Here is a 15315-nt window from a genome sequence, read left to right as displayed (position 1 = left end):
GGGTGATGAGATGTCTAAAAGCCAGGGCAGCCCCACGAGTGATGGGGCGTCCAAGAGCTGGGGCAGACCCCACAGGCAACCAGGGCATCCAAGAACCCGTTCAGCCTCACAGGGCGATGGGGGCTCCCACAGCCGGGTCAGCACCCCCGGGCTACGGGGGGGGTCCACAGCCAGGGCAGCCCCCCCGGGCTATGGGGGGGGTCCCACAGCCGGGGCAGCCCCCCCGGGCTATGGGGGGGTCCCACAGCCGGGGCAGCCCCCCCGGGCTATGGGGAGATCCCACAGCCAGGGCAGCCCCCCCGGGCTATGGGGGGGTCCCACAGCCGGGTCAGCACCCCCGGGCTATGGGGAGATCCCACAGCCGGGGCAGCCCCCCCGGGCTATGGAGGGGTCCCACAGCCGGGGCAGCCCCCCCGCGCTATGGGGGGTCCCACAGCCGGGACAGCCCCCCCGGGAGCCCCGCCGTGCGGCCCCGGCAGAGCCGTCGCTGAGCGCTGGCCCCGCTCCAGCCGGGGCGTTACATAAAGCGGGGGAGGCTGCGCCGAGGCAGCGGGAGATGCCGGGACAGGCAGCAGCATCCCGGGGCTCGCATCCCGCCCGGACGGCTGCGGAGCCCGGAGGGCGATGAGGGCCGGGGGGCGATGAAGGCCGGGCCGGGAGGGGGGGAGGTTGCCCGGCTCGGGCTGCTGCGGCCAGCGGAGCCGAGCGGAGGCGGCTCTGGGATTTGGCACGTTTGCAAGGAGCACTCGAGAGCCCCGGGATGGACGTGGAGGGCCCTGGGCGGTGACGTAAGGGCTCGCAGGGGCTCGGCTCGGCTCGCCAGCCGGCACTCATGTCCCCCGAGCCTGCGGCGGCCCCGGCGGAGGCAGGCAGGGAGGTAAGGAGCCCGCGGCGAGCACCTGGGCACGGGGCGCGGGCGGGCGGGGAGGCCGGGCAGGAGCACGGGCTCCTCCTCCTCCGAGGCTGGGGGCGAGCGCCGGGAGTTGCCGGGATGGACCCCGCACCTCATCCATCCCCGGCTCCCGCTGGGATCGAGGGGGGCCCGCGGGGCTCTGACCCCGGCGTATGGGAGTGGGGGCCGTGAGGGGCTCTGACCCCTCACGATGAAGGGCATGAGATCCCTATGCAGCTCTGCTCCCCTTCAGTGATGGGCACGGGGTCCCTCTGATGCCGGGCATGAGGTTCCCTTGTGGCTCTGTCCCGTGTCCCCCCCACCTCTCCTCGGATGCCCGGCGTGGGGTCCCCGTGGGTCTCTAACCCCCTCCCGGCGAAGGGCAAGGGATCCCTATGGAACTCTGCCCCCTTTCAATGACGGGTGTGGGGTCCCCGTGGGGCTCTTCCCCCTTTGATGCCGGGCATGAGGTCCCCGTGGGTCTCTGCGCCGCTCCCGGCGAAGGGCACGGGATCCCTATGGAGCTCTGCCCCTCTTCAGTGATGGGTGTGGGGTCCCCGCGGGGCTCTACACACACCCCCCCCCGCATCCCGACGCCGGGTCCCCGAGGGCAGCATTCCGGGAAGGGCTGAGCTCGTCCCCGAGGGTGTCCGTGTGTCCGTCCTGCCAGCGCTGGCACCGAGCTGTCGGGGCGAGGAGCGTCCGTCCGTCCGGGCTGCGTGTCGGTCTGTCCGTCCAGCCGGGGTCCCGGTGCCGGCGAGGTGTGAGCCTCCGCGGGAGCTCGGGCTCGGTGCGGGCCGGGCTGCGGCTCCTGCTGCCGGCGGGATCACGGTGCCGTCCTGCTCCCGGTGCCCGTCGGGATCCCGGTGCCCGCCCCGCCGGTCAGGTGACGGCGGCTGGAATTTGACACCGGCGGCGGGAGCGGGATGGAGCCGCCGCTGCCCTTCTCTGCGTGCACCGGCACCGGGACCCGCACCCCGGGGCGCACCGGGAGCGGCGGCACCGGCAGCACCGGGAGCAGCGGCACGGGGAGCACCGGGACCCGCACCCCGAGGCGCATCGGGAGCGGCGGCACCGGGACCCACACCGGGAGCGGCGGCTCCGGGAGCAGCCCCGGGAGCAGCAGCGGCCCCGGGAGCCGGTGCCGGCGGGGCAGCGCCGTCCCCCGCCCGTGCCCCGCCCCGTCGCGGCGGCTGCGGGCGGCGGGGAGCGGCGGCGATGCGGGGCGGCGCGGGGCACGGTCCCCGCCGCGGGCGCGGTGAGTGCGAGACGGGGCGGCGGCGGCTCCAGCCTCCCGGCGGCGGCTCCTACCGGGCGGGGGGAACACGGGAAAGGGTCGGGGTGCCCTGCTCGGGCGGGGACGCGGGGACGGTGCCGCCCGCCTCTGCCCCGGGCTCCCGCCCCTCCGGGCACGTCGGTGCCCCGGGAGCGGTGGGGAGCTCCGCGGCGGAGGTGTCCGGTGACCCCGGCTCTGCTTTCCCCGGGCTTGGGGCCGAGTTTGTTGTCGCCCGTGTGCCCCACGTGTCCGTCTCCGGGCTCTGCGGGGCGGGTGCCAGCCCCGCGTCACACGTGGGGTTTGCTTCCTGACCGCCCCCCCGCCGCCGCTCCTCCTCGCCCGGGGATGCCGGGCTCCACCGGTGCCCCTGGGGGTCTCCGGGCATCCCCCTCTCCCGCGGCTGGCACGGCGAGCGATGCCCCGGCACAGCCTCCACGGTGGATGCGCTTGGCGGGAGGCTCCTGCCGCCTCCCCCGGGGCAGCCCACCTCGCACGGGCCATTGGGGTGACCCGCACAGGGACCCCCCCGCCTGCTGCTCACCGCCCCAGGCAGATCCTCGCATGGATGGGCCTGATCCCGACCCTGGAAAGGGTGTTATGGCCCTGGAAAGGGCTGCTGTGCCCGCTAATGCCCCAGCCCCCCACTCGCCCCCTAAGCAGGATCTGGGGGGGCTGCCGGGGGGTGCAGGTCTGGCATCCCGGGGGTGCCCAGGAGCGCGGCTCAGCCCCGGGGAAGGCAGGGCCGGGGGTGCGGGGAGCTGCCGCGGGGACGGGGCTCCCGCGGCTGAGGGGAGAGTGCTGAGCCCGGCCCCGAGGCAGCTCCCGCCGCGCAGCCCGGGGCCGTGCTGCCGCCGCGCGGGGGAAGCGGGAACTGCACCTCCGGCCCGGCCCGGCCCATCCCATGCTATTCTGCCACATCTCATCCTCTCCTCTCCTCTCCTCTCCTCTCCTCTCCTCTCCTCTCCTCTCCTCTCCTCTCCTCTCCTCTCCTCTCCTCTCCTCTCCTCTCCTCTCCTCTCCTCTCCTCTCCTCTCCTCTCCTCTCCTCTCCTCTCCTCTCCTCTCCTCTCCTCTCCTCTCCTCTCCTCTCCTCTCCTCTCCTCTCCTCTCCTCTCCTCTCCTCTCCTCTCCTCTCCTCTCCTCTCCTCTCCTCTCCTCTCCTCTCCTCTCCTCTCCTCTCCTCTCCTCTCCTCTCCTCTCCTCTCCTCTCCTCTCCTCTCCTCTCCTCTCCTCTCCTCTCCTCTCCTCTCCTCTCCTCTCCTCTCCTCTCCTCTCCTCTCCTCTCCTCTCCTCTCCTCTCCTCTCCTCTCCTCTCCTCTCCTCTCCTCTCCTCTCCTCTCCTCTCCTCTCCTCTCCTCTCCTCTCCTCTCCTCTCCTCTCCTCTCCTCTCCTCTCCTCTCCTCTCCTCTCCTCTCCTCTCCTCTCCTCTCCTCTCCTCTCCTCTCCTCTCCTCTCCTCTCCTCTCCTCTCCTCTCCTCTCCTCTCCTCTCCTCTCCTCTCCTCTCCTCTCCTCTCCTCTCCTCTCCTCTCCTCTCCTCTCCTCCCCCTTCCCATCCCATCCCATCCCATCCTCTCCTCTCCTGCCCCTTCCCATCCCATCCCATCCCATCCTCTCCTCTCTTGCCCCTTCCCATCTCATCCCATCCCATCCTCTCCTCTCTTGCCCCATCCCATCCCATCCCATCCTCTCCTCTCTTGCCCCTTCCCATCCCATCCCATCCCATCCCATCCTCTCCTCTCTTGCCCCTTCCCATCCCATCCCATCCCATCCCATCCCATCCTCTCTTCTCTTGCCCCTTCCCATCCCTTCCCATCCTCTCCTCTCTTGCCCCTTCCCTTCCCATCCTCTCCTCTCTTGCCCCTTCCCTTCCCTTCCCTTCCCATCCCATCCCATCCCATCCCATCCCATCCCATCCCATCCCATCCCATCCCATCCTCTCTTCTCTTGTTCCATCCCTTCCCATCCTCTCCTCTCTTGTTCCATCCCTTCCCATCCTCTCCTCTCTTGTTCCATCCATTCCCATCCCCATCCCATTCCATCCTCTCCCCTCTTGTCCCGTCCTGTCCCATCCCATCCCACCAGGATGCTGGGGCCAAGGGGCCGCAGCAGCACAACTGGCCGCAGGAGTGGGGAGCAGAGCGAGTCCTACCTGTCCCAGTGGGGCACAGGGACCCCTTGCCTGGTCCCCCCAGGGGTGGCAGCCTGGGAAAACCATGCCCTGGCTGCGGTGGCTGGCACGGGGCCACAGACCGCCACGGGAGCCACACGTGTGTGTGTGGGCTGTGCTGGGGGGCCGCTGCCAGCCCTGCCCTCACTGGGGACACATCCTGTCTGCTGCACGGCGCCCGGAGGAGGCACACGGGCTTGGTAGTGCCCATCACAGCCCTTTGTGTGGCGAGTGCTGCGTGGCACCAGATTTGGCAAACAGAAGTTGGGGAACATCCCCTAAGATGCTGGGAGGACTGGTTTTTTCTCCTTGTCCCACCGCTGCCCAGCTCAGTCCCTTTGTATTTTGGCAAGGAGCACTCTCCCTAGCCTGTCCCGTCCCAGCTTTGCTATGGAAACACCTGGCACGAGCCAGGGAAAAGCTATGGAGGGGACAGGGGTACTTCCTGCTGCAGGATGCCACCAAACCCCAAGGGGACAGTGCCATCCCGAGAGACAGGGGATGGAGCAGATGGGTGGAAGAGGGTTCAAGCCACCTTGGGAGCCACCTCTGGGGGATTGTGGATTGGGACACTGGGGCACAGGGCCCCCCCTGCATCCTGGAGGATCTGAGGAAGGAGACGCAACACATGGCTGCAGCCATGGAGTTGTCCTGCACCTCTCTGGGGACATCGTTCCCCCGAGACCACGCTTGCTGCTCTGCTGGGACAATGTGCAGCAGGGACCAAATTCCGCGGTGCGTGTCAGGCAGCGGATGCAGGACCGTGGTGTTGAGCCCAGCATGGTGCCCCACAGCCAGCCGTGTCCCCACGGGACCTGCCTGCTCATCCTGCCCCTCGCGGCCCTGCTGGCCCAGGCTGCGCCTCCCAGCTCCCTGCAGGCAGCGGGCAGGGAAGCCTGTGCCATGGATACACCCAGGGACCCTGTGCTAATGGGTTTGCAGTTCCCAAGGTCAGGCTCCCACCACAAGCAAGAAAAACATTCCCAGGGAAGGGCCATGGGAAAGGGCCCCCCCTGCAGTGCTCTCAGCCCCAGCTGCTGCCTCCCAGCCCAGCCTGGCATCCCAGGCCGCTCGGACGGGGAGGCGGCTGTGTCCCCCAGAGGAGACGTTCTGGGTGAAAGCTGGGCCACCGCAACTGCTGCATCTCCGAGAGGGGTGTGCGGGGTGGCAAGGGTGCCTGGCTATGTGAGGAGGAGGATGGGGTATCGTGTAGAGGGTGCAGGAGGTGTTTTGGACTGCTGGGGGCAAGGAAGGGAGTGGCATGCCATGCTAGAGCAGGGGCAGGGTGTTCCAGCTCCCATCCTGCCAGCTTGATGTCTTCCCCATCCCTTCTGCGTGGGCACTGACCCCCACCTCTGCAATTGCAGCCAGTATGGACCAGCGAGCGGGGCCACCAGAGCCAAGACCTGCAGGACCCACCACGCATCCACAGCCCAAGGTGAGCCCAGGCCCGGCCGGCCACGATGGCCAGGACCACGCATCCCTGTCCCCATCCCCAGATCATGGAGCCTTGTCCCTGCTGTGGGGACCCTGGCTGTGCCTCACCCTGCTGTGCTGTGCTTTGTTGCAGGAGGGGATGCTGTGGGGGCTCCTCGCCATCCTCTCGCTGCTGGCTGGGCTGGCTGCGGGCACCCTGCGAACGCCGCACTGCAATGAGACGCTGGATGTGGCTCCCACGCCGCGGGGCATGGCCACTGCCAGCCCAGCTGTGGAGGACGGCGTGGAGGTACCACTCGCCGCTGCTTGGAGCCAGCTGTACGGTGTGTGTTGGGGCAGGGATGCCACCCTGGGGTGGGGAGACCGGTGTTATGCACAGGATGCTCAATCTGGGCACAAGCACAGGGCATGGGGGGATGCGAGCTGCAGTGGGGACCCCCCAGCCAGTGTGGGGCTGCATCTGTACATCGGGGCCAGGCATGGGAGGACTGAATGCATGGGACCCCATGATTTGTGCTGGGGATGGTGGTAGAGCCCTGGGGAGGAGAAGGTGTTTGGCCAGGCACCCACCCACCCATGGGCACCCAGCCAGTGCCATGATGGTTGGTGGTCAGGAGGGGTTGGTGGGTCACGGTGAAGGCAGGTGGGTTCGGTGGGCTCTGGGAGAGTGGCGGGGATGGGGCAGGGTCTGACGATGCAATCCACTCTGCATGCAGGGGACAATGCGACGACAGGTGGCCCAAGCGCCACGGAGCTGGCAGAGGACCTGCTGCTGCGTGCCGAGCGCTCACCGCCGGGTGCCAGCAAAGCCAAGAAGGGGGCACGGAAACCCTCGCGGGGGGGCCGCGGGCGCAACTGCCACATCCGCAACCTGATGGTGAAGGTGCGCGACCTGGGACTGGGCTTCAACTCGGACGAGATCGTGCTCTTCAAGTACTGCAGCGGGTCCTGCCATCGGGCGCGCAGCAACTATGACCTGACACTGGGCAGCCTGCTGCGGCAGCAGCTCATCACCCCAGGGCCGCAGGAGCGGGTCCTCAGCCACCCCTGCTGCCGGCCCACCCGCTACGAAGCCGTCTCCTTCATGGACGTGCAGAACACGTGGCAGACGGTGGAGAAGCTCTCGGCGGCCGAGTGCAGCTGCATTGGCTGAGGAGGGGGCTGCAGGCTCAGCCCCAGCTCAATGCACTCTGGCGCATCTTGGCTTGTGGTACCCAGCAGCGCCGATGCTCGGAGGAAAGGTCTGGCAGAGGCGGGTGCCCCTGGTTTTACATGGCCATGAGGGACCAAAGCAAGTTGGAGCCATGATGGAAGGTGGGCAGCTGAGTCGCATCGCGCTCATTGCTGCCAGCTACATGGGGTCCTGCTTGGGTGGCACCCAGCTCAGCCTTGGGAGAGGAGTTGGAAGGAGTACGGAGCATCCCTGCTGCTCACAGGGATCTCCTGGTGTCCTCACCTGTGCCCCACCTGGACTGGTGCTGCCACACCCCTGCTTTAGAGGAGATGGGGTGAGCATCAGAGGGAGACAGAAAGGGGGCAAAACCCCCTGTCCCCTCGGGCACCCTGGGGCCGACAGTGGCCGGTGCTGCCCTGCAGGGAGAGGGCAGGGGTGCAGTGGGGCCGAACTGCGCCTGTGCAGGTTGGGGGACCCACACTTGGGCTGGCAACAGCCCCCGGTGCTCTGCAGGACAGCGGGGTACGGGCATCTGCCAGGACCCCTGCCCAGCTGCCAGAGGGGTGGCAGGGTCCCCCTGCTGCTCCCGCAGTGCTGCACCACTAAACTATTTATTACTCTAAATTATTTATTTATTGTTCTTGAGCGGCAGCTCCTATTTATGACTTTGGGCCCCCGGGAGCCGGGTGTAATTTAACCCCAGCGCTGCGGTGAAGCCCTGGGCAGCGCCCCGGCCCTGGTGCCCCGTGCCCCAGCCCCTTTTTTTCTATTATTTGTAATATTTGAGGGATAAACTCTATTTTTGTACAGTCGCCTTTTCCTGTAGCAATAAAGTGATGGGCTGCTTGTCCAACCCCTGCGTGTGCCTGTGATGGGGGGCTGCCCGGTGTGTTGGACACTCGTGAGCTGGCAGTGGGAGGGGGTGCAGAGAGGGGGTCCTGCCAGGGGTGCCCATTTTGTTGGACACCTGAGGGGTGGCAGTGGGAGGGGGTACAGGGAGGCTCCTGCTGGGATGCTCAGTGTGTCAGACACCCATTTGCAGGTAGCGGGAGGGCAGGAGGCGGTGGAGAGTGGGGCTGCTGCCAAGGATGCCCAGTGTATTGAACACCTGTGGACTGGCAGCGGGAGTGGGTGCAGAGTGAGGCTGCTGCAATGGGTGCCCAATTTGTTGGAACCTGGTGGGCTGGCTGTTGGGATTGCCTGGTGTGTTAGACACGGTTTTTGCTGGCAGCAGGGATGCTCAGCGTGTTGGACACCATGGGCTGGCTATTGAAGGGAGTGCAGAACAGTGCTCCTGCCAGGAGTGCCCCATGTATTGGACACCCGTGAGCTGGCAGCATGCTTGCTCCGTGTGTCGAACACCTGTGGGCTGGCAGTAGGGATGACCAGTGTGTTGGACACTCATTAGCTGGCAACGGGATTGCCAGCTTGCTGGACACCATGGACTGGCAGTGGGTGTGCCTGGTGTTCTGGACACCTGTGGGCTGGCAGCGGGAGGGGGTGCAGAGCAGGGCTCCTGCTGGGGATGCTCTGTGTGTTCAACACCTCTTTGCTGGCAGTGGGAGGGCAGAAGGCAGTGAAGAGGACAGCTCCTGCTGGGTATTCCCATGTTGGACACCCATGGGCTGACAGTAGGAGGTGGGTGAAGAGCAGGACTCCTGATGGGGATGCCTGGTGTGTTCGACACCCATTTGCTGTCAGCAGGGATACTCAGTGTATCAGACACTCATGGGTTGGCAGCCGGGATGCTCAGTGTGTTGGACACCTGTTTACGGGCAGCAAGGATGTTTAGTGTATCGGACACCCATTCGCCAGCGACAGGGATGCTCAGTGTACCAGACCCACTTGCCGGTGGTGGGGATGCTCAGTGTGTTGGACACCCATTTGCCGGCAGTGGGGACATTCAGTGCATTGGACACTCATTTACCGGCAGCAGGGATACTCAGTGTATTGGACACCCGTGAGCTGGCAGCAGGGATACTCAGTGTATTGGACACCCGTGAGCTGGCAGCAGGGATACTCAGTGTATTGGACACCTGTTTCCCGGCAGCAGGGATGCTCAGTGTGTTGGACACCCGTTTGCGGGCAGTGGGGACGCTCAGCATATTGGACACCCATTTACTGGCAATGGGGATGCTCAGTGTAGTGGACACCTGTTTGCCGGCAGAGGGGATCATAGAATCACCAGGTTGGAAAAGACCTCTTGGATCATCAAGTCCAACCAAGTGTATTGGACACCTGTTTGCCAGCAACGGGGATGCCTGGCATGCTGGACACCTGTTTGCGGGCAGCGTGGATGCTCAGTGCATTGAACACCCATTTGCTGGCAGCAGGGATGCTCGGTGTACCGGCCCCGTTTGCGGGCAGCAGGGATGCTCGGTGTAACCGGCCCCGTTTGCGGGCAGCAGGGATGCTCGGTGTACCGGCCCCGTTTGCGGGCAGCAGGGATGCTCGGTGAACCGGCCCCGTTTGCGGGCAGCGAGGGGCGGTGCGGGCGGTGCCGGCAGGGGCCGCTCTCCCCGGACTACGTGTCCCGGCGTGCGGCGCGGCGCTGGCAGGGCCGGGGCTGCCCGCGGTGCCTGCGGGGCTGCGGCGCGGCCGGGGCCGGGGCTGCGGCTCGGGGTGTCCCTGGAGCGCGTCCCGCCCCGCCCGCTGCACCGAGCCGAGCCGGGCCGAGCCGAGCCGGGCCGAGCCGGGCCGAGCCGGTGCCACCGCCCTCGCCGGGGCGGGAGGCGGGTCCCGCCGCGATGCGGCTGCCCGTGCGCCGCCGCTGTCGCCCGCCCGCCGCCGCCTCCTGAGCTCAGCCATGGAGCGGAGGGCGGAGGCGCCGCCGCAGGGGCTCGACTTCACCGTGGAGAACGTGGAGAAGGTGAGCGAGACGCTGCGAGCCCGGCGGGGCGCGGGGATGCGGGGCGGGGGATGCTGATGCTGCCCGCGGCTTTCGGGGAGAGCGGGTACCGGCTCGGCAGCGCCGGGGGGGGCGGCGGGGCAGCATCCCGCCTCCCCCGGCCATACCCTCATCAGAGGCAGCAGCCAGCCTCCCCCTGCCCGCACGGAGGGCGGTATCCAGCGTCCCCCTACTCTCATCGGGGGCAGTATCTATCTCTCCCCCCTCGCCTTCTCCTGCCCGCACCGGAGGGAGCATCCAGCCTTCCCCTGCCCGCACCGAGGGCAATATCCATCCCTCCCCCCGCGTCTTGCCCTGCCCTCACCACGGGAAGCATCCATCCTCCCCCTGCCCGCACTGGGAACAGCATCCATCAGCCCTACGCTTTGCCCTGTCCGCACCGGGGACACCATCCATCCTACCCCTGCCTTGCCCTCAGCAGGGGCAGTATCCATCCTCCCCCTGCCCGCACCGGGGGCAGCATCCATCCTCTCTCCTCCTGCCCGCACCGAGGGCAGCATCCATCCATCCTCTCCTCCTGCCCGCACCGAGGGCAGCATCCATCCATCCTCTCCCTACCCGCACCGAGGGCAGCATCCATCCTCTCTCTCCCTGCCCGCACTGGGGACCGGGAGGAGGAGCCGCCGGGTGCCGTGCACCGGGGCAACCTGGGGAGGGAAAATGATGTAGCAGAAATGGGAGCAGAAGAGAGGAATTGTTGTCTCCCACGGGTGTCCTTCTGGATTTCCGGGCAGGTAGAGCACACGGGTCCAGTCCTAGCTGCCCGCAGCATCATCAGTGTCTCCATCAGTCAAGGAAGATGCTCTCACCTGGTGCTGGGAACTGTTGGGAGTTAGGGATGATAAAAAGCTTCAGGGGGTGGATGGCCCGGTTGTGCCTCTCTAACCCCGGACTGATCCAGCCCCCGTGCTTCTGCTAAGCAGCTGCAGGAGCGAGGTCGTGATTGCCAGAACCTGGGATCCTGGGAATGGCTATGGCAAACTGAGGCCTGCTGGCATCACGCTGCTGCTGAGAAGAGTTCCAGGAGGCTTCTGCATGACCTGGGGTTCATCATGGAGACCATGGGCACCCCAGTGAGCGCCTGGAGGGGCAGCTGAGCAAAACCCTTCCCTTGGGCCATCTTGGAGGGGGCAGGGCAGCAAAGGACACATCCCTGAAGGGCAAATAGCAAGAGATCTCTTCTCCCTTCTGCTCACCCTGTAGCCAGAAATCCATTCAGAGACTGACAGCCTGTCAATCCATAGCTCGATCCCCAGACAGCCAGTGGGAATCCCAGTGTCCTCATTTTTCCTCGATAAGAATAGATCGAGCTCCTTGCCAAAGCGATGCCCACGGCTGTGCTGGTGGGCACATAGCTGGCGTTTTTCACCCATCTCTCCCCAGCAGCTTTCCTGTCCTGGTGAGGGGTGTCGGATCCGGGATGTCAGGTTTGTAACTGGGCACCAGTTGCCTTTGTGGCCACGGGTGAGGCAGCCCACCTCTGCCAGGGCGATGGAGACAGAGCGTGGCGGGGGGATTAACTGATGTCTGGAAAATGCTACATTAATGCAACCTTCTGCAGCTTAATCTGCACATATCCAGGGCTGCTGGGTGGTTTTGCCTCTGATTTCCTTTCTCTTCGGCAGACATAAACCACTCCTTTGTTTGCACCAACAATGAAGCGCACACTTGCCTGGGAAGGGTGGGCAGTGCCAGGGTGGGGGGCGCCCGGCGCGATGGGGCTATGCTGAGAGGCAGCTTGTCCTCACTGTGCTGCTCTGGATTTAGTCTCCTGCTGCCTGGGAGGAGGCAAAGCTGCCCTCTAGGATGCTTCAGCTCCTCTCCCTCAGCCTACCCAGCTTCTCCCGACCTCTGCAGGCTTTACCATCTTGGTGATGTCCTCTGAAGGTGTGGACTGCAGTGAGGCTCTGAGCTGCTGGCTGGGGGCGGCAGCACGGTCCTTGCCCAAGGGAAGAAACGTGGAGTGGGATCAGAAAAGGCTCAGAGGTTCAGCCGCTCACAGTCCTCCTGTATCTGCCTTTTCGAGGGAGGGCTGTGGGGTGTTCCTGGTACAAAGGTGGGCTTTGCTGGGGGCCAGGCTGGTGGGTAGACTGCTTTGTCAGAGGTGATGCTGGCAGATAAATGATCTTGTACTGTCCTGGGCTCTTCTGCCTGACAGGTTTTATGTATGGCTCTATTAATAACACTGAATACTGAGTGAAGTCAGAGTTTGACTCCACTCTGAGTCAGTTTGTAAAAAGTGCTGGGGTTAGGAACCGTGTAAGGAACTGGTTATTTCTTAAGTCAGAGGGTCACCTGCAGTGGAAGTCCTCACGTGTGGCGGTTGTAGCCAGGGAAATCTCTGGTGAGACAGTGCTCGTCACGCTCTTCTGATGGTTTTCATGGAGATACTTCATGTCTCTGGAGGACCCTTCTTTACCCCCTGTTGTTGTTTACTATTGCGGTGGGCTGGGCAAATGCCCCTGCGCTTTTGCAGGGCTCTGGGTGCCTTTTATAGCGGAAGATGATCATTGCTGTATTTATCCAGCATGACCTCTGCCAGAGGGACAAATAGATCCCTCCAGCTGTGATCAGCAGTTGCAAGGAGGCAGGAGGGTGTGGTTGCGGTAGACTGGGCCCATGCTGTCCTTTGCCATCCAGCAGGTCTGAAAGCCTGCAGGCGACAGCCAGGCAGCTGCCTCTGTTCATCAGGAGGTGTCAGGTTCAGGTGCTGCACCTCAGGAGCCATCTGAAAGTTGTTCCCTGAATTTTTTTTTTTTTTTTTTGCTCCATTTTTCCGTAGGGAGCTCTCCTGTGCCACAGAGAAGGAGCAGGGCCATGCTGTGGGTGAGCTGTTGCCGTACAGTTGCTGTGTCAGCGCGCCCCGGTCCCAGCTGAAGGCTGCTTGGCTGCTTTTTGTTTCCTCCCAAGCCTGACCTAGATGCTGCTGTGGCTTCGGCACAGCTCGAGCAGGCTGGCGTGGCCGTGCTGCGTGGACTTGTGCCTTCCATTTTTGGTCTCCCCCACATCAGGGGAGGCAGCACCTAACACTGCCGTGCTGGACATCAGAAGAGAGATGTGAGACACTCGTTACCTTTTTTCGGTGCAGATGAATCTACCCCAACAGTATCCCCATTTTTGAAATAAGAAAGAAGGCAGTGCCATTCCTCTGTGAATTTCCCAAGTGCCTGCTCTCTCCCTCTTTTTTTTTCCTCTTGCTTTCTTCCTTCTAGGTCTTTCCTTCCTTGGCCTGCCTCTCATCCTCTGGGGTGTTAGTAATATTCAGTGATGTCTTTTCCCTTGCACTTTAGAGTTCTGGCATCTCTGGGCCTTCCAGATTGCCATGTGCCTCTCTGGAGGTGCCTGAGAAATGCACGGAGTCTTTCTGGCAGGATGGGAAAGTGGAGTGTCATGGAGCTGCAACCGGAGCCTGCTGTGATGGGAGAGGGGTGGCTTTGATCACCGCTCCTTGGAGATGCTGAGCCTCAGAGATGTGGCAGCTGCCGGGGCTGCCTTCCACCCAGGAGGACGGGGAGGAGAAACCCAAGTGCATTTGCTTTCTTCATTCAGAAAAAAGTTACCAACTGTCTTTGGAAAACTGATCAAGAGAATGATGGATACCTTGGGGTAGGGAATGGCATGCCCTGTCTGGTGCGCCATTGGCAGCAGCTTGGCCCCTTCTCCCTTGGAGGCAGCCCACGTACGTGAGATGTGGCAGCCATGCTGGGGATGGTAGGAGAGGGGCCTCGGGAGGGGACATTCTTGCAAAATTGAGGGAAGTGAGAAGCCACCTTGTTTAGCCTTTAGGCAGATCTTCACTGCAAAAGCAGACTCCACCCAGGGCCAACCTTGGCTGGACACCTTGCTGCTTCTTGTGGCACAGTGGTGTTGGGATGAGATGGCAGCACCTTGTGTTTGCCAGTGTTGGCTTTGCCCTACAAGAGCCGTCACCGGAGCCTCATCTCAGCTCCAACATCCTAACGAGCAGGAATGGGTGAGATGAGCACTTGGATGCAGGGATTCCTCTCAGAATGCTTGCAGGCTTGTTCACCAAAGTGATGGGTAGAAGCACGAGATGGTGGGCAGAGATGTTTGGTTGGGCATCTTGTCCTGGGCTCTGTGCTCCCAGGGTTCTTCCCTGTTCTTGCTCACCCTTTGCTTGTACAACCTCCCTGCTGAAAGCACGTGTCTCCTACAGCCGCTGTCCTTGCAGGGGACCACGTCGTTCTCTGCAAAGGGCTGCTGGCAGCGAAGCAGCAGGAGGGATGCTGAGGCTGTCAAGCCATGCCTGGGCTGCAGACTCTTCCAGACAGCCGAGGACTTGGTGTGAGCAAGCTGGGCTCAAAGAGGGGTGTGAAGTGGCAGCACCTCTTACCAGGAGTGGGAAAAACCCCACTATTCTTTGGGGCTGCTGGTAAGGTGAGGGTGCCTTGAGCTGGAGCGGCATGCCTGGCAGCGCTTGGTGGCTTTCTTTTGCATCCATTTGCTCTCCTGGGCTCTTCGGCAGGCTGCCACCTTCCTGGGGCTACTGGCTGCTCAGCCTGCACCGCTGTGGCAAGGGGAGGATGGGGGCAGGATGGCTGCTGCGCTGGGGTGGAGGGAGGCAGGGATGACGTTCCCTTTGCTTGGCTGAGCCGTAGTAATGGCTGTGCTATCGCAGGCCTGGAGCGCTGGCGATGTGAGTGCACTCAGCCAGAAAGGACAGCGAGAGACTGCAGCAGGAGACATCCTGAGCATCCTGCTGGAAGAAGGCTGGTGGCTGTCGAGGGGCCGTGGCCACTGCTGCCCCTGGTGTGCCCTGGCTGTGGGCACCGGGCAAGGAGCAGAACAGGAATCTGTTTTGCAGCTTGCTGTTTTTCCTGCTGGGTTGCAGACCTCAGAGCTGTAGCTGCTGTTACCTCTGCTAGCTCAAGTAGACTGGTCCCTGGAGGGGATCCGTCTCCCCAGGGAGCCCCCCAGGAATGGCAGGCAGCATGGCCCCATTCTGTGGGGCTGGAGTCGCATGTCTGGGGCTCCTCTTGTCGCTCCACAAACAGCACAGACACAGCACTTCTCTGCTGGGGACCCTGTATCGATGGATTTACACAGTGCAGTGGGAGAGGCAGGGAGACATCCTGCTGGCTCTGGGCTCCCTGCAGAAGCTCCGAGGGGTAAGGGCTGGGAAGTGCTGTTAGCAGCTCCTTTTCTCTTGTGGCACCAGAATGCGAGCTAAGATCAGGTGCCTTTGCTTGGCAGTAGCTCGCCTTGGACTGGTCCAAAGTGACCAGTGCGGGACCTCTGACCTGTGCCTTTTGGGTAAGTTCTCATGCCCCAGGGCAGCTTATTTCTGGCTGTCTTGAGCCGCTGATACCACTCTGGTCTAGAGCCTAACTGAGACTTTGGCCACAGCTTTTTAGGGCAAGGAAGAGTGCCATTGTAAGGGTCTTGAATTATTTTTCAACCAAGCAGAGCTGATGTTGGAGGAAGCTCCTTTCCTGGCCAA

The 15315-nt window shown here is 63.7% G+C and overlaps 2 protein-coding genes across 8 annotated transcripts in view; both read left to right on the top strand.

The window, feature by feature from the left end:
• Positions 1-379: 379 nt before the first annotated feature.
• On the top strand, positions 380-7758 carry ARTN (artemin). 2 transcript variants are annotated; one of them, XM_054072843.1, is made up of 4 exons: positions 380-877; positions 5703-5773; positions 5906-6095; positions 6489-7758. In XM_054072843.1, the coding sequence occupies exons 2-4, from the start codon at positions 5708-5710 to the stop codon at positions 6923-6925; spliced, it is 693 nt and encodes a 230-aa protein (XP_053928818.1). In that variant the 5' UTR covers positions 380-877; positions 5703-5707; the 3' UTR covers positions 6926-7758. The 2 variants fall into 2 exon arrangements, with proteins under 2 accessions (XP_053928818.1, XP_053928817.1); XM_054072842.1 differs by lacking the exon at positions 380-877 and adding an exon at positions 2054-2150.
• A 1756-nt stretch (positions 7759-9514) lies between these two features.
• The window catches only part of IPO13 (importin 13), a 33430-nt gene continuing 27629 nt past the window's right edge, over positions 9515-15315 (top strand). For 2 of the 6 annotated variants that reach the window (XR_008450946.1, XM_054072834.1), the window contains exons 1-2: positions 9516-9815; positions 10778-10927. Coding sequence is in view for 5 of the 6 variants with exons in the window: in XM_054072834.1 (XP_053928809.1) it covers positions 9753-9815; positions 10778-10927 (213 nt within the window). In the remaining variant the exon portion in view is untranslated. Of the gene's footprint in view, positions 9816-10777; positions 10928-15315 lie in introns of all 6 variants that reach the window. The other 4 variants (XM_054072838.1, XM_054072837.1, XM_054072840.1 and 1 more) reach the window with 3 other exon arrangements.

The sequence above is a fragment of the Cuculus canorus genome, chromosome 8 (genome assembly GCF_017976375.1).
Source record: "Cuculus canorus isolate bCucCan1 chromosome 8, bCucCan1.pri, whole genome shotgun sequence".
NCBI lineage: Eukaryota > Metazoa > Chordata > Aves > Cuculiformes > Cuculidae > Cuculus > Cuculus canorus.
Note: the sequence above shows the minus strand (reverse complement) of the source record. Positions and strands in the feature narration are given on the sequence as shown.